Source organism: Poecilia reticulata, linkage group LG18 (genome assembly GCF_000633615.1).
Source record: "Poecilia reticulata strain Guanapo linkage group LG18, Guppy_female_1.0+MT, whole genome shotgun sequence".
Lineage (NCBI taxonomy): Eukaryota > Metazoa > Chordata > Actinopteri > Cyprinodontiformes > Poeciliidae > Poecilia > Poecilia reticulata.
Genome location: NC_024348.1, coordinates 4,066,289 through 4,094,250, shown reverse-complemented (window position 1 = coordinate 4,094,250; position 27,962 = coordinate 4,066,289). Strand labels below are relative to the sequence as shown.

The 27,962-nt window shown below is 40.6% G+C and overlaps 3 protein-coding genes across 6 annotated transcripts; 2 read left to right on the top strand and 1 right to left on the bottom strand.

Moving 5' to 3' along the window:
* The first annotated feature begins 1 nt into the window (after window position 1).
* ecsit (ECSIT signaling integrator) lies at window positions 2-3,806 on the top strand. Its single transcript, XM_008434934.2, has 8 exons — window positions 2-109; window positions 372-526; window positions 847-1,240; window positions 1,353-1,576; window positions 2,420-2,477; window positions 2,689-2,837; window positions 3,170-3,275; window positions 3,353-3,806. Exons 2-8 carry the CDS (start codon window positions 404-406, stop codon window positions 3,640-3,642), a joined length of 1,344 nt encoding a protein of 447 aa, XP_008433156.1. The 5' UTR covers window positions 2-109; window positions 372-403; the 3' UTR covers window positions 3,643-3,806.
* Window positions 3,807-6,741: 2,935 nt separating this feature from the next.
* Window positions 6,742-17,182, bottom strand: LOC103480115 (uncharacterized). 4 transcript variants are annotated; one of them, XM_017310554.1, is made up of 9 exons: window positions 16,379-17,182; window positions 16,177-16,292; window positions 12,723-14,170; window positions 10,868-12,651; window positions 9,539-10,213; window positions 9,087-9,136; window positions 8,949-9,010; window positions 8,538-8,870; window positions 6,742-7,731 (listed from the first exon to the last, which is right to left on the bottom strand). In XM_017310554.1, exons 3-9 carry the CDS (start codon window positions 12,778-12,780, stop codon window positions 7,715-7,717), a joined length of 2,979 nt encoding a protein of 992 aa, XP_017166043.1. In that variant the 5' UTR covers window positions 12,781-14,170; window positions 16,177-16,292; window positions 16,379-17,182; the 3' UTR covers window positions 6,742-7,714. The 4 variants fall into 4 exon arrangements, with proteins under 4 accessions (XP_017166043.1, XP_008433158.1, XP_008433157.1 ...); XM_008434936.2 differs by having other exon boundaries at window positions 10,868-14,170; window positions 16,163-16,292; XM_008434935.2 differs by having other exon boundaries at window positions 10,868-14,170.
* Window positions 17,183-19,111: 1,929 nt separating this feature from the next.
* zfta (zinc finger translocation associated) lies at window positions 19,112-27,823 on the top strand. The gene is made up of 6 exons (XM_008435075.2): window positions 19,112-20,965; window positions 24,781-24,825; window positions 24,910-25,284; window positions 26,500-26,850; window positions 27,245-27,703; window positions 27,813-27,823. The coding sequence occupies exons 1-6, from the start codon at window positions 20,842-20,844 to the stop codon at window positions 27,821-27,823; spliced, it is 1,365 nt and encodes a 454-aa protein (XP_008433297.1). The 5' UTR covers window positions 19,112-20,841.
* The last annotated feature ends 139 nt before the right edge of the window (window positions 27,824-27,962 follow it).

The following is a 27,962-nucleotide window of genomic DNA, read 5'->3' as shown; positions in this document are numbered from 1 at the left end:
GTTGGATGCCAGCCGCCAATAAAAATCAAAAGAAGAAGAAGACGACGACGACGAAGAAGAACAATCAGGATGTTCCTCCGGCTTCTCAACATGGATGCGTCCACATGAAGTAAGTTTTGAAGGAGACTTTACTAAAAGTATGTTTGTTTGCTCCGCTGGTTTAAGAATATCTTTATGTGTTAATCAAATGTGTACATGAGGAATATTTAACTAAATATGTGAACATAAATAGTAGTTTTCTGACATTTTCCGCTTTAGTGTGTTTGTTTTATTGGTTTGTGTAAAAATTGAGCTGTCCAGGTGCGCTATCGTTGTCCTTTCATGCTTGAGTGAATCATAGCTCTGTTCATGACCGAGTGCCATCCTGTCAGATGGAAACGTGTCGGATGGCCCCGCTGACAGGATGAAGTGTTCCCGGTGCCTCTTGCAGCTGGTTCGGACCAGCCGGACTGTTGTCCAGCGCGGTTCTTTGCTCTTGTCCCCGTCCTCCGGTCAGCTTATTGTGCAACACAACCAACAGCAGCAGGTAAACTCCAGTCTGTTTACTAACCAGCCCATTCCCTAACTGAATGTGCTGGTTTCAGGGTCAAATGTTTGATCCATTTTTCTGATTCAGACATTTTAGATCTTTAACATATAAAATCGAAAGACATGATACAATATTTACATCCCTGTTCTGCATATGGACCGATTTCCATGCGAATCAGATCATTCTTTCTTGGCTTGTTGCTTTATTATTTTAATCAGACTGTGCATTATTTCATTAATGGAAAAATAAAACAATCTGGTTTATGCTTAATATGACTGTTTCTTCCATATGTATAACATTTGTTGGTGCTGATGCAGTTTCGTTGCAGCCCAGTGTCGGCAAAGAGTCAACCGGAACCAGTACGGTTTGTTAATGACGGTGGCACGAAGAAGACCAAGTCCTTGGTCACCCAGGAGGATTTGTTTGAGCAGGTATCCAAAGAGTCCAAAACCAAGGCCACATTTAACCAAGTGATTGATGTCTTCACCAAGACGGACATAAGACGGCGTGGTCATGTGGAGTTCATCTATGCTGCTTTGAAGAAAATGCCAGAATTTGGAGTAGAGAGAGACCTAACCATATACAACAAACTGCTGGATGTTTTTCCCAAAGAGGTGTTTGTGCCCAGAAACTTTATTCAGCGAATGTTCAACCACTATCCTAGACAGCAGGAGTGTGGGGTTCAGGTTCTGGAGCAGATGGAGAGCTACGGTAGGTGTCTTCTCCATTTAATATAGAGAGCAGAGTTCCAAGTGGAGCTGGAATACTGAGTAATAAACGAATTCCACAGGTTACAGTTCGACTGTTATTGTCTTTGCTTCAGGTATAATGCCCAACATTGAGACTAAGGTCCTACTGGTCCAGATCTTTGGGGAGAAGAGCCACCCTATAAGAAAGTACCAGCGCATCATGTACTGGTTCCCCAAGTTCAAGCACGTAAATCCCTTCCCTGTTCCTCAGCCTCTGCCTGAAGACCCCGTGGACCTGGCCATCTTGAGCCTGAATCGCATTGCCAACGACTTGGATGCTAAAACTACAGTTTATCAGGTACAGTTTTAGCTTATCTTAGCTCATACAACGTTAAGAAGAACTAGACATTTTCTAAAGAAACTTAATGGGGCCTAATTGTGTGCGTATCAGTTGGACCCAAATCTAGGGGTTTTGATGCCAAGTTAGGTTCTGTGACCCTCGGGTTTAACGGCGTCCTGCAGCTTTTAAATGTCTTCCTGATCCAACACACCTGAATAAAATGACTGAATCATCTCCTCAGTATTCAGTCAGGTTCTCCAGAGCCCTGCTGATTCTTTCATGCTTCAACTCAGGTGTGTCGAAGCAGAAATGCATCTAAAAGTTGCTCGACGCCGAGGATTGGAGTTGCAGACCCCTGTTGTAGACCTACAGTAACGTACTCCATCCAGCTTACAAACAGTATTTTGTAAGCTAAAAGGCTCATCCTAGCTTAAATGCTGCCATTAGAACAGGGGTCTCCAACCTGGTCCTCAAGATGTATTGGCCTGCAGGTTTTAGGCGCATCCCTTCTCCAACACAGCTGAATTACCTTTTCAGCTTGACAAAGGTCTGGTAACGATTCTCTCATTTGTATCTAAAACCTGCAGAACAGTAAATGTTGAGGACCAGGGTTGAAGACCCCTGCATTAGAATGTGGGCTATCAGTCATATGGATCATACATCTTACAGCACTATCCTAATGTACGTTTGGGTTTGTTTTTTGTTTTTTTTGTTTGTTTTTTTTTTTTACAGAGAAAAACAGACTATTCTGTTGTACATTTACTGAAAGACGACTAATGGATGTCAGCTCCCATGTTTCAAATTGGATTTAATAATCAGCATCATTAAGAATTTCATGTTATTGATTGCTCTTCCTGACAGCTGCCCTTCACTGACATTACTGAAAGTGGGGAAGAAATCGGCTTTCCGCATATTGTAGGTATGGAGTTTCATGTCATCTTCCAAAACGACAACAAAAAAAGTTGTGATGTTGGATAATATAAAATGCTGTGTTTTGTTGGAGTTCAATAAATATCAGATATTTAGCTTCTGATTTCCTACTCATGTAAAGATCAAATCGTAAAGATGAACATTTTTATTTTATTCCATCAGTTTCATAGTGCATGTTGCTCTCCGTTTCCTGATGTCAGGCATTCAGAGCCCCAACCAGATGGAGCTGCTGGCCAAGCATAACCCAAACAGGCCTGTGTTTGTGGAGGGGCCCTTCCCCCTGTGGCTGAAGAAGACTTGTGTCTACTACTACATCCTCAGAGCTGACCCCACGCCTCCTGAAGAAAAGGTTTTTAAATTCTCTATTATATTTAATATCAGTGTTATCAATAACATTACTCCATAATAGCATTTGCAGATTTGGCTGTTAAGTGCTACCTACCATATGAATGGGCTGAAGTGAACAAATACTCAACACAGTTTATGCTGCTTCTATCTGAAGAGCAGCTAACTGTTTCCGTTTCCACTGATGATCCTAACCTCCTTCTGGTTGTGTGTAGAATAGAACACAATGATTTTCTGAAGTTAGATTTGATTATGTTTATTTATCGGGAAGTAAAAGTATAACCCATGCAGTGAGCATGTTTCCCAGTTGTAACCCTGTGATCATTCTCTCCACAGGAAGAGGAAGTCTACGATCCAGAGCGCTGCTTCTACTACCCTCTGCAGCTAGATCTGGATTTGGACCGTGACCTGGGGGACGAGGAGAACTTTGATGTGGACGACTGTAAGATGGCTGCAGCCTTCTATCAGCCTGGCTTAACTGGTCTGACAGTGTGTAAGACGTGTGTGTTTACCTTTCAGTGGATGAAGGTCCAGTCTTCGCCATGTGCATGACCAGCCAGGGAGACCAGGCCACTCTGAACCAGTGGATCTCCGGCCTCCAGCAGAACAATCCCATCCTAGGGAGAATTCCCACTCTGTTCCGCCTGGATGCTGGAACTCGGGAACTGGAAGGAGCGGCGGACACAGAGGCAGGTCATAGTCATCGACCTCATCCACAGAGCCAAAGGGAAGATGGGCTGCCTGCTGAAGATTCTGAGGCTGCAGTGGAGGAGGAGGAGCCTAGGAGAAGCCATGGGATGAAACAATGAACTCTTCATCACAGAATTGGAAAACAAACTGTATTTCTGCTGTGACATGTTTTTTTCTCCATGGTAGAGTTAGACTTGTGTAAAGCTGGTTAATTTAATGTACAAATACATCAAAGCTGTAGAAATGTTTAGTATATCATCTAAAACATAATTTTGTGTTGCTGTGGAGTCTCACTGCTCTTCTATCCTTAGAAAACAAGCTGTAGTTATTTTTTTGTGTAATCATGACAACTGCTGTCATATTTACTTTAAATGCTTCCATCACCTTCCAACTAACATAAAACATGACAGAAAAACGCAACATTTCAACAACAGACCATATCAAGTCTGAATTAATCTACAAGATCGTCTCCAACGTGAGGCTGCAGTAAACCTAAAAACTGTCTAATAATTACAGGATCAAATGAAAAGCCATGAGAGAAACAAAAGGTTTTTATTGCTCAGATCGGATTAGAAAATGAAGCAAACATTTCAAAACAAATGTTGACGATTGTTTTTTTTTGCAGGTCTGTTTGGTTTTGTTTGTGAAAAGGGAGTGAGAGCTTCTGACGGTTCATAGCTGTGGATGTTTTTAATATGCTGGAATATTTTTTGCTTTGTCCTGAGATCTCAGGTTTTAGATTTGTTTGAGGATCTTTTGACTGATGCCCAGTACCCTACTGGCAGTGGTCACCATTTTCCTTTTATTTATGCCATTTATTTTGGCTGATCAGTGATTGGCCAACACATGTGAAACTGACCTTATACACTGATGTCAATACAGCAAAGCTCTGATAATCAGCCTATGTCCCCTTTAGCTCTGCCGTGAGAGATGGCTGGCTGATGGACCCGCCCACCAGGTCATGTCTGTACTGGAGCAGTTTAAAAAAAAAAGTCGACCTGCTATTGCCAACTTTGTCTCCTTTCAAACAAAAATAAATAACGGCCAGAAAGCTACAATCGGTGCATCCTATAACGATCTCTTATTCTAAACTCAAAACGTGTTGGATATAATTTCAGACTAGGTTTGCCTTGTAGTAGAGAGACCATATCCTGAGTATGATCTTTTAAAGAAACGACAATATTCACCATCAACAACATAATCAGGGTGTTAAAGAGTAAAGTCTTCAGCTTCATTGTTCTTGCTAATCAGTTCAGGCATTGAACAATAGTGGCCTCTAAAATGATTCTTTAAACACAGTCCAGCATATTCTCTATTTGTCGAGTTCAGTTGGAGGAGACAACAAAGATAGAAGATTGATTGGAAAGGCAGGGATTCCCAAGTCCAGTCTCCAAGAGCTACAATCCTGCAACTACTCTAAACACACCTGAATCAAATGAATGGCTGTTTACCAGGCCTCTGCACGACTGAGATGTTCTGTTGAGGGAGGTCAGCCATCTGATTCAACTGCTGAAGTGTCCAGCTGTTGTCATTAAAGGCCGCTCATGGTGTCCTGGCAGTTTTAAATGAGTCTGCTCCAACACGGCTGATTCCAATGGTCCAACTACCTCAGCATGTCAAAGTTCTTTAGATTTCTGTTCATGAACCATCATTTAATTCAGGTGTGATGAACTAAGGAAGGCTCTAATACTTTAAACATCACTGGTTTAAGAACACAAAGATCTTGGAGGGAGAATAGTAGACAAGGTGGGAAAGTCATTTTGAACCCCTTTTAAAGTAGAAGTAAATTAGATGTCAACACTTTGCCCAGAAGACCAAAACTGTCAACCTCTGAACAAAGGTGATAGGTTAGCATGTTGAACAGCCGATGCTGAAGCCTGTCATGAACATCAGTGTCTGTCCTCTGTAAAGCCAGTTTTGTCTCCCCAAAAACAAACACTTTCATGTTCAACAGAGACTTTCAGCTGCTCACACTAATAATCTTAATACCTTTATAGTGAAAGACTGAAGGTCAAATACAACGAATTAATTATCTGTCTGCAGTAACTAATATGCTTAAAGGAGTCAAAGTGAGGCTTCCAAACCTGAGTATTGTGGTGGCAGCATCATGCTATGGGTTGGTTTGCACTCGCTCCATACTTTCCTTGCACAGTGTGGATATACTGAGACCATCCTGACCTGACAATCACCTCCGCAGACTGAAAGACTCAGAGCAGATCCCTGATCCCTCCCATATTGATCCTCTCTGTCTCTGGAATCACACCTCACCACTGTCTCACTGTTCTGGTACATGTCTTGGACCAATCTCATACACTTCTCTGACATTCCATCCAGTACCAGAGAAAAATCTTATTAAAAGCATACTGCAGTTCCTGGATTGATTTTGGTTCATGATTGACTGCAGCTCTGCACACATCTGGAAAAAGTCATATATGACATTACAAATATATTTTCACCTTGTGAAAATATATTTGTACATCCTGCCTGATGATGGCTACTATGTAAACACCATGATGTCAACTAGTTGATGGGCTCATTTCAACTTTTAGAATTTCTAACATAGTGACATTGGTTACAGCTATATCACCTCTGGGAAAACGCGACATAATCCCCAGGAAATTCATAAATGAAATACTTAGTTCTACCATAAAATATATTCACTTTTTTTAAACTTAGGTGTTGAAAACACAAAACAAACAAACCAATCTGGTTTTAATGGTTTAAGTTAACCACTCTTAATGAAGTGAGCGGGAGTCTTTAATATTTCTTTTCCATTTTATCTGTTTTAGCCATTTCTAAACCCCCAGACTTGGATTATTTCTGGATTTTTATGAAGACAGTATTAAAAGACTTTATTTGGTAAATTATGACACTTTAAATACAAAGTTGACATTATTCAAAATGTCTTTGTTATGACAACTTGACATTAACCAAGAAATCATTACTGATATAAATTTGTTCTAAAAGTATTAATGATTGCACTTTAAAAAATTAGGTAACTATATTCTTAAAGGTAAAATTTAAACAGTAATAATTTCTTGTTTATGTCATGTTTATGAAAGTGTCATGACAGTCTTATTCACCCCCCTTCAAATAAAGTGTTACCCTTTATTTTAAAGCCTAATCAGAATAATTATTGAATAAGATGTGTATAAAAAACTGAAAGCCTAATCAGAATAATTATTGAGTAATATGTGTATAAAAAAAACTGCCCTTAATAACCAAAATGTAGAAATGATTTATTACTGGAAAAGGCATTTAAAGATTCTTCTCAAACAGGTAAACATGTCAAGTTACATTCGAATGTGAAAAAAACAAGGTAAAGTCCAGAGCCTCACTGATACATCTGTGCTTCGGTTTTCTCACTTTGTGCTTAAAACAGAAAGTTCATTCAGGATGTTAAGCTTCATACTAAAGAGGAGATAAAAACCAAAAATCGGGAATGCATTCTGATATTTAGCTGCGATGCTTCATTTACTACTCATGCAGAAAAATCTTTATTCAATACTTACAAATGAGAGACTGTCCTACTCTACATGAAAATGTATGAATGAATAATGCATCTTCAGCTAACAACTATGTTTAAGAAAGATCAACAAATAATAAATAATGTTAAAAATAATAATAAACAGCATTAAAAAATTTGGCCTTTCACAGCTACCTTATTTACATAGAAGAGAAAAAAAACCCTGAAGGTACTGCAGAAAGATTCTCACACAGGTGATGAAGTCAGAAGAAAAAGCTGCCTGAAATAATAAACAAGAGGATACACAGTAAAGGGCTTCAAAGAGCAGCATGGTACGGACACTTTTAAAAAGCAGTTACACAACGTGAGACGGCCACGAACTGAACCTGGATCCAGAGGAAAAAAAACAACACAAAGACTGGAATGTGTCCAGAACTGAATTATTCAATAGGTTTTAACTGTGGGAACAAATCAAGCCCAGTAAATCTGTTGGTCTTTTATTCTCAAATATAATCAAGGAATATATAATCTGGCCCAGTTTTAATCCAAAAAAGCTTTGTACCACTTTTTCGAAACCCACAAACTAACCAAGCATTTTCTTTTAAAATGACTTTGTTTAATTAAATAAAAAGAAATGGAAAACAGAACTGAGAGAAGAAATAGAAAGATGATGTTCTCTTTTGGACTTGGTTTCCAGTCAGCTCTGCAGCAATCTCCTTTACACATCAGTTCCTGTAGGTTTCTGTTAAAACAAGTCAGAAAGCATAAAACAGTCAAAATATCATCAACAAGACTTTGATTAAACTGAAAAATACAAAACAAATAAAAAATAGAACTTGAGCTATTTATAGTAAATACTGAGTCCCAAGAGGGGAATCAGTCAGGTAGAGGATGTGAAAAAGTTTCAACACCGATGCATGTTCTGGGTTAAAGGTTGGGTTACATGTCAGTGAGTGGAAGCAGAATTTGATCCCCCAGAACCCGACCAGAACCCTTTATCTCACAGATTAATCATGTGGCCGTACTGCACACAAAATGAGTTGGATGGTTTTGTTGTAAACTGTTGCCTTGTAGCTGAGCTGAATTTGTCATAGAAACAGCTGTCTTAGGTATTTGACATGGTCACTGTGGAAAAGGATGAAGGCATTCAGGTGAACTGAAATGCTCTTTGTGACTAGTAAAGATTAAATTATGAGCGTCTACTTTGAAAATAACGTTCAACTATTACGCATGAATATATTCTGACCTGAACAGGTAACAAAACCTGTTACCAGCAGCAACAGCTGTCTTATGTCCAAACACTGTTTTTGTTCTTTCAAGCCGTTTTGGATCACCTTTTTCAAAAGCACACATTTAACAACACAAATAAAAATAAAAATAGGAATTTTATGGGACTTATTAGATCTTTTGTAGAATTGCCAAGCATTGTGTTCATCTCTGGCACAGGAAGCCTGAATTGCTGCTATCCAAGACTTTATGACTGAGTGAACATGAAGTTTATAGTGTTTGCTGTTAGCCGGGTAGAACATGTTAGCAGGCTCAGGGTACCTTCTGCAGCACCACAGTGCTGCTGCAGCTGGCTGCTGAAGAAGCGCTCCCGCTGCGACACCTGCTCATCCCAGGCCTCCAGGATCCTCCGTTTCTCCTTGGGTTCCAGCCTCAGGGTGAGGGGGTGTGCCTCGTCGATGTGGGCCCGAACTCCCTCCAGGCTGTGGGAGTACTGCAGCTCACCACAGACCATGCACACCAGCAGCTGGTTGAGTGGATCATAGTCCATGAGGTAGCGGTTTCTCCAGACCTCCTCTGACATAGAATCCTCCTCCTCGTCATCATGATCATCATCACCATCAGCATGATCAGCAAACAAAATATCCGCCTCACCTGAAACAAACAGAGACAATTTTGTTTTGTGCCATGCTGAACAGATTAGTGAGCAAAGAGTGACAGATGATCATTTACCTTCTACCTGAGCTGGACAGTTGGTGTACATGAAGGGTGGTGGGTCAGGATCCACTGGGATGCTGACGAAACAAGATGATTATATTAGGTAGAGCTGATGGTGGCGAGGCTAAAAACAGAAGCTACATAAATTCCCACCTCATTAGATTTTCTGATGCATCAGAGGAGTTTACCCACTGACTGGAATCCTACAGGAAGTACATGGAAAAACAAAACAGGAAGACACCATGGCATAAGTCCCAGTTGCTATTTTCTCAAAATGCTTTGTGAGACTAACAACGCTAATTATGATTAGGATGATGGCAACCTACCTTCAAAAATGAAACAGGAGAGTAAAAATTAGCAGCAAGTTCATAAGATCTTTCACAAGAACATTTGTTTTTATGTTTCATTTTACATAAATCTGTAAAAGATTTGACTACTTTTTATAGTCAAATTTGGCACAAAAAACTAAAGAAAAAAAAAACAAAAAAACTGATTAATTGAATCCATTGCAAAAATATTTGGAAATGTGATCAAATCAGGAAAGATTGAAAGGATCCATATAAGGATCTAGCCTGACTATCTACACTGTTTAGTTTTGGACTTACCTCTACAGCCGTCGTCAGCGTCTGTAGATCCTGACCAGGCAGATCAGAGCTGCTGCCGCCGCCGCAGGCTCTCCTTGAGGTGCACCCCCTGTACTGAAATGCCTTCTTTGCTCTTTGCTCCTTCTTTTTTAACCTCCAGTACTCTCGCTTTCTCCTCAGAAAGTCCTCCTCAGACTCCCCAGGGATGGGCTTTGGAGGCATCATGATGCATATTGATGCTGCCTGGGCAGAAACCTCCATCTTATTTATGGGACTTTGAAGTTCAGCACAGGAGATTTTTATAGGACTAAGGATGGGATTTTGATGTCTATCAGGAAGTTCAATGGGTTGCAGGAGGATGCTTGTCAGAGGGTTGTCTGGGGGCTTCAGAGTAGGAAGAGAAGAGGTTGTCTCAGTTTCTGTGGCTCTGGGTGTCCACTTTTGACAGTGAGGTGAAGAAACTCTAAGAAAGTCAGTCAGATGTGATGAAGGTCCATCGTTCACGTTTCCCTCTCTGCTGATTATGGGGGGTTTAACACAGTGTGTGTCAGGTGACTGTTCAGCTTTACATAAGGAACCAACCAGGATGTCAGGGACGCTGCTCACGGCAGGTACTGATGTGACAGACGAACAGGACTGGGTGGATGGCTTTGATGGATTTACACATCCACTAACATTAATATCAAGTCCTGCAGCCTGAAAGATAGAAAATAACAGAAACAGAAGGATATTCAGCAAGAGGAACATGCAGTGCAGATATAGTTTTCAGAGAGCCTAACACTAGCATGAGGTAATGATTCAGGTTTCAGTGGGAGTAGATGCTCCTGCCTACAAGGCTGGAACTGAGCCAACTTCAGAAATCAACTGTTTTCATGTTATTATGCTAAGATACTTCTAGCCAGCTCAAATGCAAATGGAAAAATGGAAATAATGTTTGTTCTTTGTTAAATTATGGCCCTTTACATTTGCTGGAGAACCAAAATTGAAACCCTGTCTTAGATATAAAACACACAATGGTTTCTTTTATCTCTGAAAACTCTTGGTGGGACAAATACTTCTTTTTTTTTTTTTTTTTTTACAATATTGAAGAATATTTGTATTTTAAATATACCTTACTCTTCACATCTGTATCATCATATCATTTTCCATCTACTTCACAGTTACTACATTGTGTTGACCTGCCACATAAAAAGCCAACAAAAAACATTGAAGTTCTGTCAGTAAATTTAAATTTTTCAACATCTGGTAGGTCAGCTTGGTCAGTGGAAGTATCGACCACCATCTCTTACAGAACATTTTGCATTGTGACACTAATCAACATCCAGGTCAAGAAGTTGACTGTTGGCTCACCTGGGTATTCTTTGAAAGAATCTCCTTCTGCCTGGCCTTTAACCTCGCCCTCTGCTGCCTCTTCATCAGCTTCCAGTATTCCCTCTTCTGAAGGCTGTTTGAGCTGCTCGTCCTTGTCATACTGCTGCAGAACCTTTCTGCAGGTGGAACAGAATCGTTGCGACTCTGCTGATCATGCTGATCAAGGTGATGCTGCTGTGGTGGATCCAGTGATGTAGTTGTGATGTGATGGAGCTTCGGTAGCTCTTCAGACCAGCAACTTTGATGGGCCCAATTGCTGCTGTAAGATCTCTGAGTTCCACATGACGAGGATGTGGAGATGAATGGTGCTGAAGTCGTCTGGGATGACTGAGTGCAGGCGGAGTGCACCACCTCACCTGAGGCCAAAAGAGATGGAACTGCGTCACTGAGCTGGGGATTTGGCAAGTCTTTTCCTTCCAGCACATCGCTATCCGACAGCAAGCTTTTAATTTGGGATGTCAAACAAGCAGGTAATAAATCCTTGTCATTCTTTTCACAATGAAGCTGTGATAAAACAGGCTTTATGTCCTGCTCTAAAGCATCTTCGGTTGTTTCTATTGCCACGCCAGCCTGTTCAATTTGGTTCTCAGAAACTGAGCTGAGGGATTCCTCCAGCAGTTTCTTCATAGAGGCTACAGCCAGCAGAGTGGTGGCTTGGCTGTCTGAATTAAGAGACGTCTCGGGCTCCAGCTCTGGAGGTGCAGGTGGGGCGGTCGGGGGTTTGTCTGGACAGATGGCTTGATCTGGTAGAGAATTTAGGTCAGCTGCTGGCACAGACTCACCCTCCTGTTTTATTTCATTTGTATGTGGTACAGCACTCACAGAGTTGTTTGGAAAATGTTGTTCTTTTTCCGCACCGATGGTAAGATTGGTGCTCGGCTGCGCGGTGTTTAATTCGTGTGTATGCGCCCTCCTCCTCAGTAACCCTGCACTGGTCCTTGCTTGGAAAATACTGTGTTTCAGGCGAGAAGCACGAGCTGCTCGCTGCTCACGTTTCTTTGTTCTCCAGTATTCCCTCTTCTTCGCCATCCTCTCCTCTTCTGACAGCTTTGGACCCACAGATAGCAGTGGAAGTGATGGCGTACGGCTTGAGATGCTCATTTTCATGACACAGCCACCAAACTTTGACCCTGCGACCGAGGCTGCGTTTTGAGGGGACTGGAGATGAGTTAGTGTGAGCTGCTGAACACTTTTGCTTGGCTTTGAACTGGAACTAGTTGTTATGTCAAGGTGAGATTGTGGTTTGACAGCAATTAATTTAGAAGTTTTGTTGACTGTCTGCACAAAAGAAAAAGCAGCTTTACCCTGAGATGAGCAAGACAGAGGTGAACGCCGATTTACCCTACATGGGGAAACACTTCTCCAGTTCATGTCATTTTGTGACGTTGGCTGCATCTTCTTAGAAATGTCATGGAGCTTTTCCTTGTCTCCAACTATACTTTGATATTTTGCACTCTGAGGTATGTTAATTGTCAGAGTCCCATCCTCTTTGATAAACCCCCCAATGGCCTCAGATGCAAGTGTAGGAGTCTTTTCAGTTGAATGCGCCAAGGCTCTTGCCTTTCTCATTTCTTCAAGGATTTGTTGGCAACGCTTTACCCGGCGTGTCAAAGAGTCCTTCTCCTTTAGTCGAATCTTCTTCTCCAGTGACAGGTTAGCTCGCTGTTCACGCTTCTTATTCCGCCAGTACTCTCTCCGCTTGGCTAGTATTTGCTCTGGTGTGTCATTAGTGTCCATTGTGGGAATTGCTCTGGTACGAAACCCTGCAAATGTCAAGAAAGGTTTATTTCTTAGATTTCTCTGATTCAGGAAATTCTTCTGTGTTTCAATGTACCTTTGTCGAAGTGTTTTACATGATGAAGTCTCTTCGGTAATGTTAGAATGATGTACATAAGTTAGTTTTTTTTGTGATTCTGCTGGCTTCCTTACTGCGGTTGTATTAAACGTTACGACTGTCTGTTCCATCTTATGCTCATGTGGATTCTGTACCTTTATCTGCTCTGTTTGCAGGTCAGGGACAGCTAACCCACTTTGCAGGTTATCAGTCTCCAATTTGACTGTTGTATATGGCACTTTAACCCGAACTGGATTCCGCTTCTGGTTTGTGCCTCTCAGAAACGACTGAGAGGTCAGAGTTGAGTTGGCCACAAGTATTGTTTTCTGTGCCGGTAGCCCATCTCTGTTTTGTGGCCTCTCTCTGACTTCAGTGGTCTTAGCTGCCAGCTTTGCTCTCTGCTCTCGTTTTTTGATTCTCCAGTGCTCTCTTCGCTTGGCTGCTCTCTCCTCCTCCGACTCCATGGGAGCTGGTGTAATGCCAAAACATGTAGCCCTTTTTATAGTGACCAAGGCACTCTTTAATCCACTTTGAGGTGTTGTGTGTGTTCTTTGGCCCTCTGTTTTATTAAAAGCAGGGCCACATAAAGCTGCATGGATTGTATCTGTTGTTACACAAGGTAACACCTGGAGCCCATTCAATGCCACTTGTGCCTCTGATGGTGTGTTTGGGACTGATGAGTCCTGCATAGATGCACATGGCTTGGGTTCTGTTTTTGTGGAGCTGCTGCTGGTAAAAGGGGTTACTCTAACTGGAGGCACTGATGAACTGGTGTTCAATTCGGTTCCACTGCTTTTGGATGAGGTAACCAGATTCCTAAGACTTTTGGTTGTTGGACGTTTCACTGTGACCGAACCACCCTCAGCTGCTGTAGCCAAAATGGAGCACGAAGTTGGCTGCAAGTTACGCAGGACCTTGCTAACTGTCATTGCCTTATGCCGCTCCTGTTTTTTAGGGGCCTTTGTAGAACTGTGTTCAATTGTCCTTTGACTCTTTGATAAAGAACTATAGGAGACATCATTACTTAGCAAAGGAGAGGATAAGGCAGCCAAGGGGTCTGACAAATTGGTATTGACCCCTGCAGAGACATACATGTATGAGAGCTTTTCCTCACTGCTGTCTTGTGTTGACTTTTTTCTCTGTTCAGACATTCGGGCCCTTTGCTCCCTTTTCTTGTTTCTCCAATATTCTCTCTTTTGGGCTAGAGTGGCATCATCATATTCGGAGGCTGGCCGGTAGCGATGGGATGCTGGACAACCTTTACCTTTCTGAGATGGCATGCTATCGTTAGCTTGGATAGCCCATTAGTTCTCATCTAACAGCAAGATTTATCTTTGTCACAGTAAATCAGTTGAGTTCCTCAGTAGAGACTCAGGGTGGTTAATTCCATACTGTTCTCCCAGGAGATGCTGCTGAGCAGATGGCATTGCACTGGCATGCAGCAGTACCTGGGGGAAATAACACAAGCTTTAGATGCATTTTAGCATTAAACCTCACAAATATTTGACATTTATTGAGCATCAAACATGTATATCCTTTTGAATTGTATTTTCCTGGATGAGGATGATAACTGTCTAAACAAAGTGTGTAACGAATGTTTTTCTAACAGAAAATATTAGACAAGCCTGTGAAATCCAATACCAGCAAGAAAGTTATTCTACTTATCAATGTCAGTAAGATCCATTGTAAAGCCATTGTTCAGATAACATTGGACTGCAGAGGAATTAGTACCAACAGTATTTCTGCAACATTACATTTACAAACAAAGCCCGCAGCTTCTGATTTAAAAAGTAGCAATGCGAGTTTTAAAGTTTGAACCTATCACAACAAGTTGACACACCTGCTTGTCCCTGGACCTTAAAAATTCTTAATACTGATATAAAACTAGTTACACAGGACAGATTATAGAACAATACAGCAAACCGATATGCAGGAGCTACATAAAGATAATCATAAATAAGACAAAGCTTATCCAGCAGTTTTGTTATTAATTAGGAGGATATTTAGCAGCCAGGTGTTGCTTATACAGAGAATTGATTACCTGCTGTTCAGCAAATGTGAGCATTGTAAAAAAGCAACAAGTCTGGATTTTTGGTTATCTGGAGGTTTTGGAACAAATGTTATTTAAAATGCAATAATCTTACAAAAACAGTAGTTTCTTTTGCTCACCAAGCCTAGAGAGGTTGTAAAACCCTTTAAAAATAATTAAGGTCCATTAATTATTATAAGAAGGATTACGCAGTAGAGGAAAACATTTTACACTGCAACAGTGTATCGGCAGAAAAGACTTGTTCCAACTGTCTTGCATGGTGTTGGACTTGTGTAGTCACAGAATCAGTCATTGACCACTAACTTGTTCCATGATTGTAAATAGAACAATAAATCTATGGTTACAGATACAAAAACCACACACTGCTGCATTGAAACAAAGTCGAGATTAACCTGACTGAAATTAAACATCACATACATTTCAACAGACTTCACCAATCTAAATCAATATTTTAAGGGAGAGCAAGAAAACATTGTACCAACAGAGTGTCAAAGGCCAAAAAGGTCAACTAAAGACCACTGACACTGGCTCTGATAAGTGAAGCATGGGTGGAGATGCATCTTAAAAACATCTAAACAGGATGGCACATTTGGTTCTGATGGGTTTCTTTAAGAATATTTTTCTCACATTAGACAGAAACACTGATGTTTAAAGCTTTCAATAAAAGCAAAAAGTGATTTCTATTTGGTATTTGCTTTAAATGATCACTTTACTGATACCTACTTTAGAGACAAAAGTCTAGTTACACAGGACAGATTTTATATTCTGCTCTAAAGAATTGGTCCCTGTTCTTACTCTTATACGTTTTAAATGTTTTTGCTGCCTCAACACACCTGAACTTAATGGCATGCTAAACAATTGTTCAAGACTGGTGTGTTGGAGGAGGGACAGATCTCAAACCTACAGGACAGTGGCCCCTGAGGGTCAGGATCAGGAATTACGGCTGTGTATGGAACAGTCCAACATAAATAACATTCTGAGTTCACACAGACAATACATACTTTTTTCTTATTTTATTCCTATAATATTATTAATTTATTTAAACCGCAATAAGAAGGCTTTGTCCAAATAACGAGACAATGGAGATGACTAAAATAACCTATCTGTTCCAAAATCATTTGTGGTTAACATTTGTTTGTAAAGTATACATGACGCATTTTTACAGGAGCTTCGAGATGTTTTCTTCCGTTTAATGCCAAGCATTCGAGTGTGTGAAAACGTGTTAGCTACTGTAACCAGGAAGGAAACAGTCTCTGTCCCTTTAAACATGTCCCTTTTCAATCACAAATTAGTCCCGTCGTAGACCGTCTTTATCCCTTACTTGTAATTGTTTGGTTTGAGGCGCGGCCACGTTACTAAACATAACCTCAGTGAAGGAGAATATACCAACCCTTAGTGACATACATGGCTACATTTTTACGTAAAGCATGCCCGGATCCCTGTCTCCCTCAGCGGCACAATGGACAACATCTTCCGCCTGTTGTCCTAACGGAGGGGGCGCCAGTCTGTGTGTGCTGCGTCTAAACATGGAGGGAAAAGGAGCAGGCTAACAAGGAAAAGCAGCAAGATTACAACAGTAAGGAACTGAAACATGCATGTCTGTTACCTTCCAGCTACACCTAACTTTCCGGGACACTTTATACGACCGCTGTTTGGACAGAATAGGGCCAGGCCACCGCAGTTACTGTCCGCCAGCCGTGTTCAGCCTGGAGCAGCCTTGACAACGCTCAAAGTACCAGGATGTGGAACCTGGATGCTCGCTCCACCGCGTGTTTGTGTGCGCGTGCGGAGAGGAACCGCTTATCTTATTGCATTTTAAACCAGTTTTTGTGTTTTGTTTTGTTTTGTTTTACAAATTAAAACAACCATAAATAGCGGGTTTATCAACTCGCCTAGCAACTAAATATTGATCTTTTTAACAATAACTGTATAGTAATCTTCTGGGGCCATTAAAAACACAGATTGTATGTCAAGCTGCCAAAAGTCAACATGATCTTGGTGAAAGGGATAAAAAACGATCCATTGATTTCTTAACGGTTTCTGCTGAGCGTCACTAGCCATATCGGTCTATCTTGAGAGAAGTCAAACATCAACCGATTTAAGTATAGATAAATAAATAAAACGTTAATATAATTTCCAGCGACTGGACGAAATAAAGCCAAGAAATGTGTCGGCAAATTAAAAGCTTAGTTTAAACCTAAATATATTCACGAAATGTTTTTAGTCTTAACTGAATCTCGGAAACCTGAATTTGAGACATTAGACCCTATAACACCAGGGGACTTGCTAATGGCTGCTGGTTGCTTTGCCTGTTTACGTAGTTTTGTAGTTGAGAGGGTTCCCTTCATGCCTGCACAAAATTAATCTATGAAGAGTTATACTGGGGACAAAATTAAATAAATGAATAGATAATTAATTAAAAGGAGCATGAAATAAATAAATGCTTAATTAAACATTTTAATAATTTAATTAATTTATTAAATGCCATTAAAGCACTAAAATACATAACAGCCAATGCAGATAATGGCAGAGAATGATAATTTCTTGGTTCCTGTTCATGAAATAATTTTATCTGTGGTATGGCCAGTCAATGTAGAGAGGCGTGACTTAAACTGATCTGTTGAACTCTTCTTTGCTCCAGCTTAGCCTGGTTCTTGAAAATCAAGGTGGAGGAGTTTCTTGAATTGAAATTCTTTGACTTTATCTGCTAAGTAGTTTGAATGACAATCTCCTGCTTCCATGTCTGCTGATTGTAAAATCTCTCCCACCAGCTCACACAAAAGCTAATGAGAATTCTGCATTACAAGAGCTAACATCATTTTCAAAAAAATGAGGTTAAACTAGTGGAGCTCAACAAGTCCGTTTTAGCACCACCCCTCGATTAATTAATTATTTGCATTGGCTGTTATATAAGTTTGTATTTTAATTATCTAATATATTTTATGTAATGTCTGTTAAATAAATTAACTATTTAATTGAATATGTATGTTCAATAAAATGGTTAATTAAACATGTGGGACATAATTAAAAGTGCCATATGGGGCATTTAATTAAAGATATGATGATGTATTGATTTATTTTGTCCCTTTAACCCTCCATAAACATGTTCAATATGAAGCAATTTTATTACTTCTACTGGAGGGAATAATCATGATGTTATCAGATTTCATGAAGAATATCAAAAAGGGATTAGAACCTAAATTATTGATGCTAGGATGTGGTATAAACGGTTGAAGAATGTGATCTTCTAGAGATCGCAATACATTATTATTGCACTGATAAATGTGGGCGAGAATATGGGTCCCACATGGTTTTGTCTGCGGTTTCCATGGTGGCCCTACATAGGTCTATCTGGATTTTTATATCCACCATGGAAACCGTGGAAAAACCATGTGGGACCCATATTCTTGCCCACATTTATCCCATATGGGACCCATCTAGGAATGCTGGCTGGGAAAGACTAGGAAAACAATCACATATGTGGTATTAAACTGGATACATATCCAATTGTTTTCAAATGTTTACGTCACAACGGTCAGGTTGTCTGACATAACAAGACGAGAAAACATTTAGTTGCTATATCCCTTGACAGCCTTAGAAGTACAGAAACTGTTGTCTCCTTTAAATTAGGGCTGAAAAGGTTACTGTTGTTTACAGTAATATTTTACTGTATATTCCTGTAAAATATCATCAATTGATGACCAGTTTTTTATAATTTGATTTCTGTTACGTCAAATGTTTTGTTAAACCAGCATTTTAACATCTCTATTTTTATGTGGTACTTCATATTTAATGTGTATTTTCTAAATGTGTAACCAAGACATGCAATTTATTATATATATATATATATTGCACAACACTCAAAAAATGTCATATTGTTATATGGGTTATAGAATTTGAGTAAAGAAATTAATTTAATAGAGATTGGAATAAGACAAAAATGCACTGGAAAAGCACTGTGAGTACTTTCCAGATGCCCAGTATGTTATTTCTGTTCCTTTAGTTTCCTTTGTGCAAATAGTGCTATATAAATAAATCTGCCTTGACATCCATCCATCCATTTTCTAACACCTTTGTTCCTAGTGGGGTCAGGAGAGGTGCTGGTGCCTATCTCTAGCGAACAAGAGGCGGGGTCACCCTGGACAGGTCGCCAGTCTGCCGCAGGGTAACACAGAGAAAGACAGGACAAACAACCATGCACACACACACGCACACAAGCACGCACACACCTAGGGAGAACTTAGAGAGACCAATTAACCTAACAGTCATGTTTTTGGACTGTGGGAGGAAGCCGGAGTACCCGGAGAGAACCCACCATGCACAGGGAGAACATGCAAACTCCGTGCAGAAAGACCCCGGGTTGGGAATCGAACCCAGGACCTTCTTGTTGCAAGGCAACAGCACCACTGCTGACACAATGCAGTTGGTAGAAATGAAAGCAGTGAAAAAAAGGTAGCATGTAGGTACAAAATAAAAATTCAAATCACTAATTGTCAAAATAACAGAGACAACATAGGACAACGCTCATCATCAGTTATAGGAAGAGTATGAATTAGAAAGGTATGCATAATTTTTTAATATGGCATCTTTTAAGTAAAATGTAAATATTAATATATATATTGTGATGTTTTGAAAATTGTCTATATCATTTCTCTTCTGAGACAAACTTCTGGTTTAAGTGAAAATATATTTAGCAAACCTGCCAGAGGCATGAATCATTGTGGTACTGAATATCTATATGTGAACGTGTTTGGATGTAAAACATGTATCTATATGTTTTGTGGTCACACTGAGACAAAAAGACTAAGGGTTTGTCCTAATAATTTTTACCAAACCAGTACTTTCAAAAAGCACATGTAGGCAAAATGTGGAAAATTTTGTTTTTTAAATTGGTATTGGTGCTCATTATCTGGACCCTTTATAACAGAGAATTTAGGGATTTTCCCACCATGTTAATTTTTTTTATCAAGCTAAATAATCAGTTGAGAAAATAATGAAACAACCATAGCTAAACTACATGCTTAAAATGACCCGTAGACCAGTTCTCCTTTGAGTCTGCTTTCTGTTCTCTCAAGCCCCAGTCTGTTGTTCCTTTCCACTTTCACCACATGCTTTCTCAGTTAAGAGACTCCTGCAAAGTATACCTATCAAATGCAATCATCTGTCCTCGGTTGCCATATTCTTGCAAAGGAGGAGAAACAAAGTCATTAATCTGTATTCTATTAGCTGGACTTCCTTACCAAGATAACTTTTACCAATTGTACTGTATTATATTTACAATAGAACTGGACTGTGGTTAAATGCAAATGTCTATATTGAATGTACTGGCATCAATTGGCATGCTTTTATTATGAATTGCTATATAACTGAATACAAAAGGAATCTGTTTGTCTTGCACTGCATAAATTAAATCGAACTGAACTAGGAAAATAAGGCTAATTATAACAGTCAAACTACATAAGTCCCCATTTAAAACATTTTGTGACCTGGGACCCAGGGGCCCTGGTGACATGGAACCGCCTTGTGTTTGAACATGAGCTAAAGCGTCTCTGCCATCGCGTGTTTATGATAGAACAACAGCCGTTGTATTAGCAGCTTATCAGCATTAGCGCCTGCTGCTCGCTCTGCCCCCCCTCCGGGGTGGGTGTGCGTCGTCGACGCTGTTACTGTCTCTTTAAATTTACCCAGGAGCCCCTTAAGGAGCCCCAGGGGCCCCTAGTCCGGCTCCCCACCCAGAAGACAAGCAAGAACCTTAAAATACATTACTGGAGGCCTAAGCTGAGACGAGTCTTGCTTGAGCACTACAAAGTGTTTTCGCCGGCGGATTGAGTGATTCTATGAAAAGTTAACTTGGCTCCCGTGCGGGGCGCGTGGGAGAAACCCTGGAGAACACGGGCTCCAGAACGATGAGCGCCAGCCAGATGCGTGTCGAACGGTGCCGCGCGGCGGAACATGTTCCTGCTGTGACATGTTGTTCATGTGTGAGTGACATGTCCCGCTCCGCCGCTTCGACCCGCTGAGGAGGGAGGTAGTACACGAGCTACAACTACATCAACAGCAAGGCCAGTGATGGAAGAGAAAGAGACGGGGGAGAGCGAGCCAGTGGACCTCCGCTCTTCCGAACAGTCTGAGTTGCTCTCATTAATAATAAGCGGAGAGGAGGAAACGACGCAGGAGGGGAGCGACTTGGGAGGTAAACGACAAAATGTGTTTTTCTTTTTTCTTTTAGGGCCACAGCTGAGTGGGTGTGCGTGGTTGTCAGTGACACAGCCATTGTCAGTCAGACAGTTAATCCGTGTCAGGGACAAAGCCGTGGAGCGGCATGGCCCCTCTGTCTCTGTGGCTCCTATAAACAAAGGCTCAACAGCACACAAGCTGAGGCGACTCACTGCTGCCATCTAGAGGATAGCGACTGTAAGGCAAGACAAGTTTATTTGTATAGCACATTTAAAGACATGATGAAGACATAAAACGGCAAACGAGCAACAAACATTTGCACAATAAAGAGAAGCTATGAAAAGGTGAAATACAGAGTAAAATTAATGATGCTCCAGTTAATATTAACCAAAAGCACTTTTAAATAAATGGGTTTTTAGCTTTGAATTATAGAAACACCGTGTTTCAGCAGTTTTGTAGTTTTCTGCTAGTTTGTTCCAGAATGGTGGAGGATAAAAATGAATTCTGCTTCTCCTAGTTTGATTCAGGTTATGCAGATATAGAGCAGACTTGAACCAGAAAATCAAACAACAACAGGAACAACAGATCTTTAATCTACTTTGGTGCTAAACCATTGAGTGATTTATAAACTAGCTAAAGTACATTAAGGTCAATTCTCTGAGCTACATCAAGTCAATGTTAGGACTTCAGAACTGGATGATAAAAGGCTTACTTTGAAATTGTCTTGTGTCAGTGTGTCTTGGAAAGTTTAGGAAAGTCCATCATTATACCCAGATTCTGATCTCTAGTATCTAACTGTAAAAGTTGAATCTGTGTGCTCACTTTTGATCAGGCCTGAAATGTATTGAACACATTTTAAAGTGGAATTAAAATGAGCCATTATGTGGATGTTTCTATGTAACTGAGTGGAATCCTCTTTTTACCCATTGAGACTTTTACTCTGCAGGAAAAAGAGAAACCAGAGTGGACCCAGAACTATTATAAAATAATTATGTCTTTGCAACTTATTGCCAAAATGTAGTTTAAGTGGTATTATGTAACTATACTGTTAAGGTCAGAATTATTATCACTCACCTTAATGTGTCCATGGAAATGACCATAATGAAAACTGTTCATACTTGCATTGCTTCTATAAGACAAAATCTCTTCGTTTGATTAGGTTATTTTATTAAGATGTACACTATACTGAATTTAACAAGAAAACTGACAAATGACAAGGCCGACATGTAGACCTCCATTGCTTTCTTTACTTTCAAGACAAGTCTGACCATTCAAATAGCTTTAAAACTACAACTGAACATCCAATTAACTTTCACATCACAAAGCTGATTCAGTCAGCTTTGAATCTTTACATAATCTACTCTGATTAGCAAGACCAGTTCCAAGCCAATTCCTTCATATTTTCTTTTAGCTGCCTATTTTTCTCTTTTGTATTTGTTGCTGTCTCTTGGCCAGGTCATCCTTTAAAAAGAGGTTTTTAATCTTTATTTTACCTGGGGTTTTTTATCCGGGTAAAATAAAGTTTAACAAGAAGAACAGCAATATGGTCATAACATTGCAAAGCACTAAGACAGACATGAGTGTGGCTGTAAGCGCAACATTTAAAAAAATTAATCAGATGTCAACATTCATCCCTCGATCTCTGCCAAGTCATTGCTGCTTAGCTGGATTCTATTGGAGATTCTATTGGAGTGTTAAGGAAGATAGTTGTGAAAGCTCTTCATCATGGAAGACTTCAAGGTTATCATCCAAGAAAAACTGAGTTACTGAAACAATGACATCAGTACCTGACTAGAGTTTGCTCATGTGCATTTGAAACATGGGGATTTCTTTTAGAAGTCTGTTCTTTAGTCTGATGAGACTGATCTTGAGATCTTTGGGCGCAAGGATGTTGCTTTTGATTGGAGAAGACACATAGAGACCTTCAACCCTAAAAATACACCTTCCACTGTTAAACATAGTGATGGGAACATGATGTTGTGGGACAGTTTTGCTGCTTCAGCCACTGGGAACCTTGTTTGTGTTCATAGGATCATAAAAAAGAGTATTATCTTGTCATTTTGAAGAATAATTTAAAGAAATCTGTCTCGTTTAGATCTGGGTCATGGAGTGGCCCTCAGAGATAGCAAATATCAGTCCCATTGAGAATCTTTGGCAGGTGCCAAAGATTCTCAATGGGACCAAAGACCATTATGTGGTCTTCTGCATTATGTGCTAGAAGACCACATAATGCAGATGTGTGGTCTACAGTGATTTGCCATACCTCAAGAGACAGACATGTCAACCTTATGAAGAACTACAGACAGAAGCTGTTGTCAACTGTAAGGCAGAGAGGCCACACTATCAACCATTAAATGAATGAGGGCTAATAATTTTGACCTTTTCACTTTTGAATTTTTTTGTTACGATTTAGCACATCATTAATCCACCACAACCATTTCCTTTCAATGTGGTGGAGCAGTATTTAGGTGAAGCTTAACAGCGCCCTCTGGAGTTACCAAATCGAACAGTCACATAATTTGCCCCGACATTTTTTATGAGATTCTGTTAATAAACATGAGTAATTGTATCAAAGTAGTAACAGAAACAAACGAAAGGCAATATTGCTGCTTTGATATTTACAAATATGTATAATGATAAGAATGTTATTTGTATTTGATAACAAATATGACAGTGTTGATAGTCAGTTGCTTCATATAACCTTGCCAATAAATTAAAAATGTCTTATTTTTAACTGAACATATTTTAAAAATCAAGAATGAAATTTTAGTTCAGTCACAAGTTGTCAAATAAAATTTAGGTCAGGGTCATTAAGTCAGTCATTTTAAAAATATTATTCTAACGTAGTTATGAAAACATAAAGCAACATACAAAACAAGCATCCATTTAATATTGTAGAACAATTAAATCCAAAGGACTCACTTGAGGTGGCTGGGGCATCTGAACAGGATGGATGTCTGGGTTTCCCTCCTGACCTTTTTCTTTGCTTTCTTTTTTTCAGCATCTCTTTATTAATATTCACAAGAGCACATGGACATGCACACTCATAAATACATAAAAATAACCCCAGACGAAAAAAAGCAAACACACACAGACGGTAGGGGCAAAACAAAAAAACAAAAAGCAGACCCACCAGCAGACCAATCACCATAAACACATATTCTTCTTCTAGACAGCCACATGACCTCATGACAAGTTTTCTTCCCACGTCAAGTTGGATATCATTTTGGCCTAGCGATGAGTAAAAGACAGTCCAGATCTCCCAAAATCTGTTAAGCTTTTTATTAGTAAAATAGCTGATCTTCTCAAGGGCAATGTAAAAAGTTATTTATTTCATCCGCTGTGAAATTCCAGATAATGTCTCTTCCTTCCATGAGAATACAACACAGCATTTAGCTTCCAAAAAACAATCACTAAGTAGGGATTTTGAATTGTTTGAGATAACAAGGTCTTTAGGATACATATTTAAGATGCACATTTTAGAATTTAAAGGAACCTCCTTACCAATCATTGAACTAATCACAGTCAACACAGCCTTCCAACAAACTAATACGTGAGGCTACTTTGTATGTGGCCATGTCCTTTCTGGGAAGTGCATTTAATGCAAATGTCAGGACTATTAGTGTTGAAGTGAAGTAATCTAACTGGAGTGATATTGCATATCTAGCCACTGTACTGTAATAATTTGGAATTTGTGTTGGCAGATTGAGTATGAATCAAAGCTCAACTCTGGAGTTGAGCTGGAGTTAAAGGACAAGCTGTGTGTTCAGCTTAGATCTAATTTACTGTTTACCAGTGTGGCTGATCTGTGTATTGTCTTGCTCTCTGAAGAAGACAATCTTGCCAATGGCCATGGTGGAGAGGACTCTGAGACAGGTATGGTCACACCTGTAAGATCACCTGCCACCAGCTACTGGAGCATCACAGAGGGACCCGACCAACCACTCCTCCTCTCTCCAGCGCCCGGGCCTTCGGGACGCAAACCCAGGGTCCAGAGAGCGTCACGTCCAGGCCTGAGCAGGATTCCTGGCCGCGATCACCGCCGCTACTACCACGAATACTGGCGCAGCGAGTACTTGATGGACTTTGATCCCCAAAGGCACGGAATGATCTGCATGGTGTGTGGCAGCACGCTCGCCACCCTGAAGCTCAGTACCATCAAGAGACACATCAGGCAGAAGCACCCGGACTCTCTACTGTGGAGTGCTGCAGACAAGGAGGTGATCCGCTCTGGATGGGAGAGCCATCTGAGTCTGGGGGCAGGTCAGAGGTCTGCTGCTGGACCCTCGCTCCAGGGAGAAGAGGATTCTATGCACTTTGGTCAGCATATAGGTGGTGAGTAGAGTGAGTTTTTTAGATCTCATATTCATTGGGAATGTGCATTATGTTCTGACTTGGGGTGGCAAGAGGTGGAGAGGACAGTGGTGTGACTTTGTGATGTTTTGGGGACTGTACCCCATCAGTGTATGGGACACTGTGCAAGATAATTGGGATTACAAAAGCCAGATATACAGACTGTACGATATGATTATGATTTCTAACCATTTTCCAAATATTCTTCTATAAAGTGTAGGGTAAATTTGTATTTGTTCTTCTCTACTCTGATGCCTCTATATAGAATTTAGTGCAACAAGTTGACTTCAGAAATTGCCGATTAGGTAACTAAGTGAAGAAGAAAGCCAGAGCTACAAGGAATGATTGTGATAATTCTTTGTATTTCTGGAGTTATCCAGAGCTATCCAAGTACTGACTCAGGTAGACTGAAAATAAACACCTTTTCCCACATACATCACATTTTTTTATCTAACAAAAACCCAAACATTTAAATTAACATTAATTTCATTTAATTAATTTAAAACCACATGTCTTTTTCCTTCTTGTTCGTAATTGTGCGATTACAGAAAAGTGTGATCCAATTCATCAAAGTTTCTTGTTAAAACATGACAAAACAATTTGTTTTTCTGTTCAATTATAGCTGGCAGAAAAGGACCAAGATATATACATGTGCTAATGAGAAGTTGGCAAGCATGAATTAAAGCAAACATGAAACATTTTAACTCTTTGAAGAGACCCAATGTCAGAAAAGTCTTGTTGTGGTTCTGTTAGAGTTCTGCTGCTCCAACTGAACCAGCAGCTCTGTGGGGAGACTCACACTAACATAAGAAATTATCTTTACAGTCTGAGCCTCCAGCAGGCGACTGGGCTGTTAAACTCCCATAAGGAATAGTTTGTAATATTCTTTACAAGCTATTCTGTTAGGAACAGCAGAACCCAGCAATCTGCTATCTGACTTACTGCTTGAGTTAAGATAACTGTTGGAGAGCAAAGGTACCAGTTTAACATCCCCAAGCAGCACATTACCTGCTTTACACTTCAGTATCTGAACTCATCAAGCCTAACAATGGACCGGGCTGTCTGTAAGCTACAATCCTCTGATAACTGCTTTCTTAAATAAAAGATCCTGATCTGCTTCTGTTTCTCAGGTCGTGTTCTAAACAGATGTTTTTTATGTTTGTTTTGTCTGGATGTTCCAAAATACAATATACCCAGAAACTCCAGATCCGGTTCCACTGCAGGAACTGCAGCCCCCCGCTTTGACTCCACGGACCGTAGAGGACGAGAGCCTCCAACCCCAAGAGGAGGAGCACGAGCTCCCCGGCCCGTCGGCGCGGACCTTGGAGCGCTACCTGAATGACTCTCTGCACGCTTGGTTCCGCCAGGAGTTCCTGATGGAGTATGAGGCTGAGGCCGGCCGCCTGCTCTGCATGGTGTGTGGAGCAGTACTCCCCTCACTCCACTTGGATCACATAAAGAGCCATGTGCTGGAAACCCACCCCAACTCGCTGGTGTACAGCTCAGAGGAGAAGCACTGCATCCTACAGGCCTGGGCCCAGACCCACGGTGAGAACATCAGCCACTGTTGAGTCAAGTTTATTTGCATGGCACATTTCAGCAACAAGGCAGTTCAAAGTGTTTTACATCACAGCCTCAAACATAAGACATAAGAACATTTCACTCTATGTTAGATTCACGTTTGCAATAAATGATTACTAAGGTACGGATGATTAATCTTATGATTTGCTTTCTTATCACCCCCTAATCACTTCATATCCTGATCAACATCACCATGGTAACAGCTAGCCTCTGCTGTGTCCTAGAAAATGTTGTAGAGATGATGATTCAAAGGTTTGTTGCGTTAATGTTGGTAAAAGTGCTTGAACCTTTGGAGAGCCTTTAAGTGGTGCATTATTCTGGGTAGAACCTGAGTGCTGTGTGTCTGTCTGCTCTTTGCCAGGTGAACCAGACTCGGTCAAGCCAGAACCTACACCCAACACCAAAGCAAAGGGGGCGGACATTTTCACAGAAGACCTTAAGACGGTTCCAATCAACGCTGACATGTTCCCAGAGGGTGACAGCACTTTAACTCAGGACATTCGTCTGATCGGTGAGGATGGAGGGGTCGGGGCCCCACGCCTGCCATCCCAGCCTCTCCGGCAGTCCAGGAAGAGGCGCCTGAGAGGGGGTGACCCCTGGCGACTTCGCCTCGACTATCTAGTAGCCTATGGGCCCCAAGACCAGGGCACTTTTTGCATGGTGTGTTCTCAGGTCTTGCATGAAAGCAAGGTGAGCAGCTTCCGTCGCCACATTCAGGAATGCCACCCTGAGACTACGACGCTGAGCCGACAAGAAAGAGAAGCAATGGCTGCTGCCTGGACCAAAGATTCGTCTGCTGATGGAATGCAAATACCAGATGGTGAGGAACATTTCCACATTGTTGTGCTTTATTCAGCAGTCACTAAATCCTGATCATTACCAGTGGTGGGAAGTAACGAAGTACAAGTACTTCGTTATTGTACACTCAGGTTCTGGGTAGAACCTGAGTGCTGTGTGTCTGTCTGCTCTTTGCCAGGTGAACCAGAAGTAACGAAGTACAAGTACTTCGTTACTGTACTTAAGTACAGTTTTCGTGTATCTGTACTTTACTTAAGTAGATTTAATAATGGATACTTTCT

Excerpts from the sequence above, each read along its gene's own strand:
- ecsit (XM_008434934.2), top strand. The coding sequence starts at position 404 with ATGAAGTGTTCCCGGTGCCTCTTGCAGCTGGTTCGGACCAGCCGGACT. Across the intron at positions 1,241-1,352 it reads GGAGCAGATGGAGAGCTACG|GTATAATGCCCAACATTGAG; the intron begins GTAGGTGTCTTC and ends TCTTTGCTTCAG. Across the intron at positions 1,577-2,419 it reads CTAAAACTACAGTTTATCAG|CTGCCCTTCACTGACATTAC; the intron begins GTACAGTTTTAG and ends TCTTCCTGACAG.
- LOC103480115 (XM_008434936.2), bottom strand. The coding sequence starts at position 14,002 with ATGCCATCTCAGAAAGGTAAAGGTTGTCCAGCATCCCATCGCTACCGG. Across the intron at positions 10,214-10,867 it reads TTCTTTCAAAGAATACCCAG|GCTGCAGGACTTGATATTAA; the intron begins GTGAGCCAACAG and ends TCTATCTTTCAG. Across the intron at positions 9,011-9,086 it reads GCATCAGAAAATCTAATGAG|CATCCCAGTGGATCCTGACC; the intron begins GTGGGAATTTAT and ends TTGTTTCGTCAG.
- zfta (XM_008435075.2), top strand. The coding sequence starts at position 20,842 with ATGGAAGAGAAAGAGACGGGGGAGAGCGAGCCAGTGGACCTCCGCTCT. Across the intron at positions 24,826-24,909 it reads TGGAGAGGACTCTGAGACAG|CGCCCGGGCCTTCGGGACGC; the intron begins GTATGGTCACAC and ends TCCTCTCTCCAG. Across the intron at positions 26,851-27,244 it reads GGCCTGGGCCCAGACCCACG|GTGAACCAGACTCGGTCAAG; the intron begins GTGAGAACATCA and ends GCTCTTTGCCAG.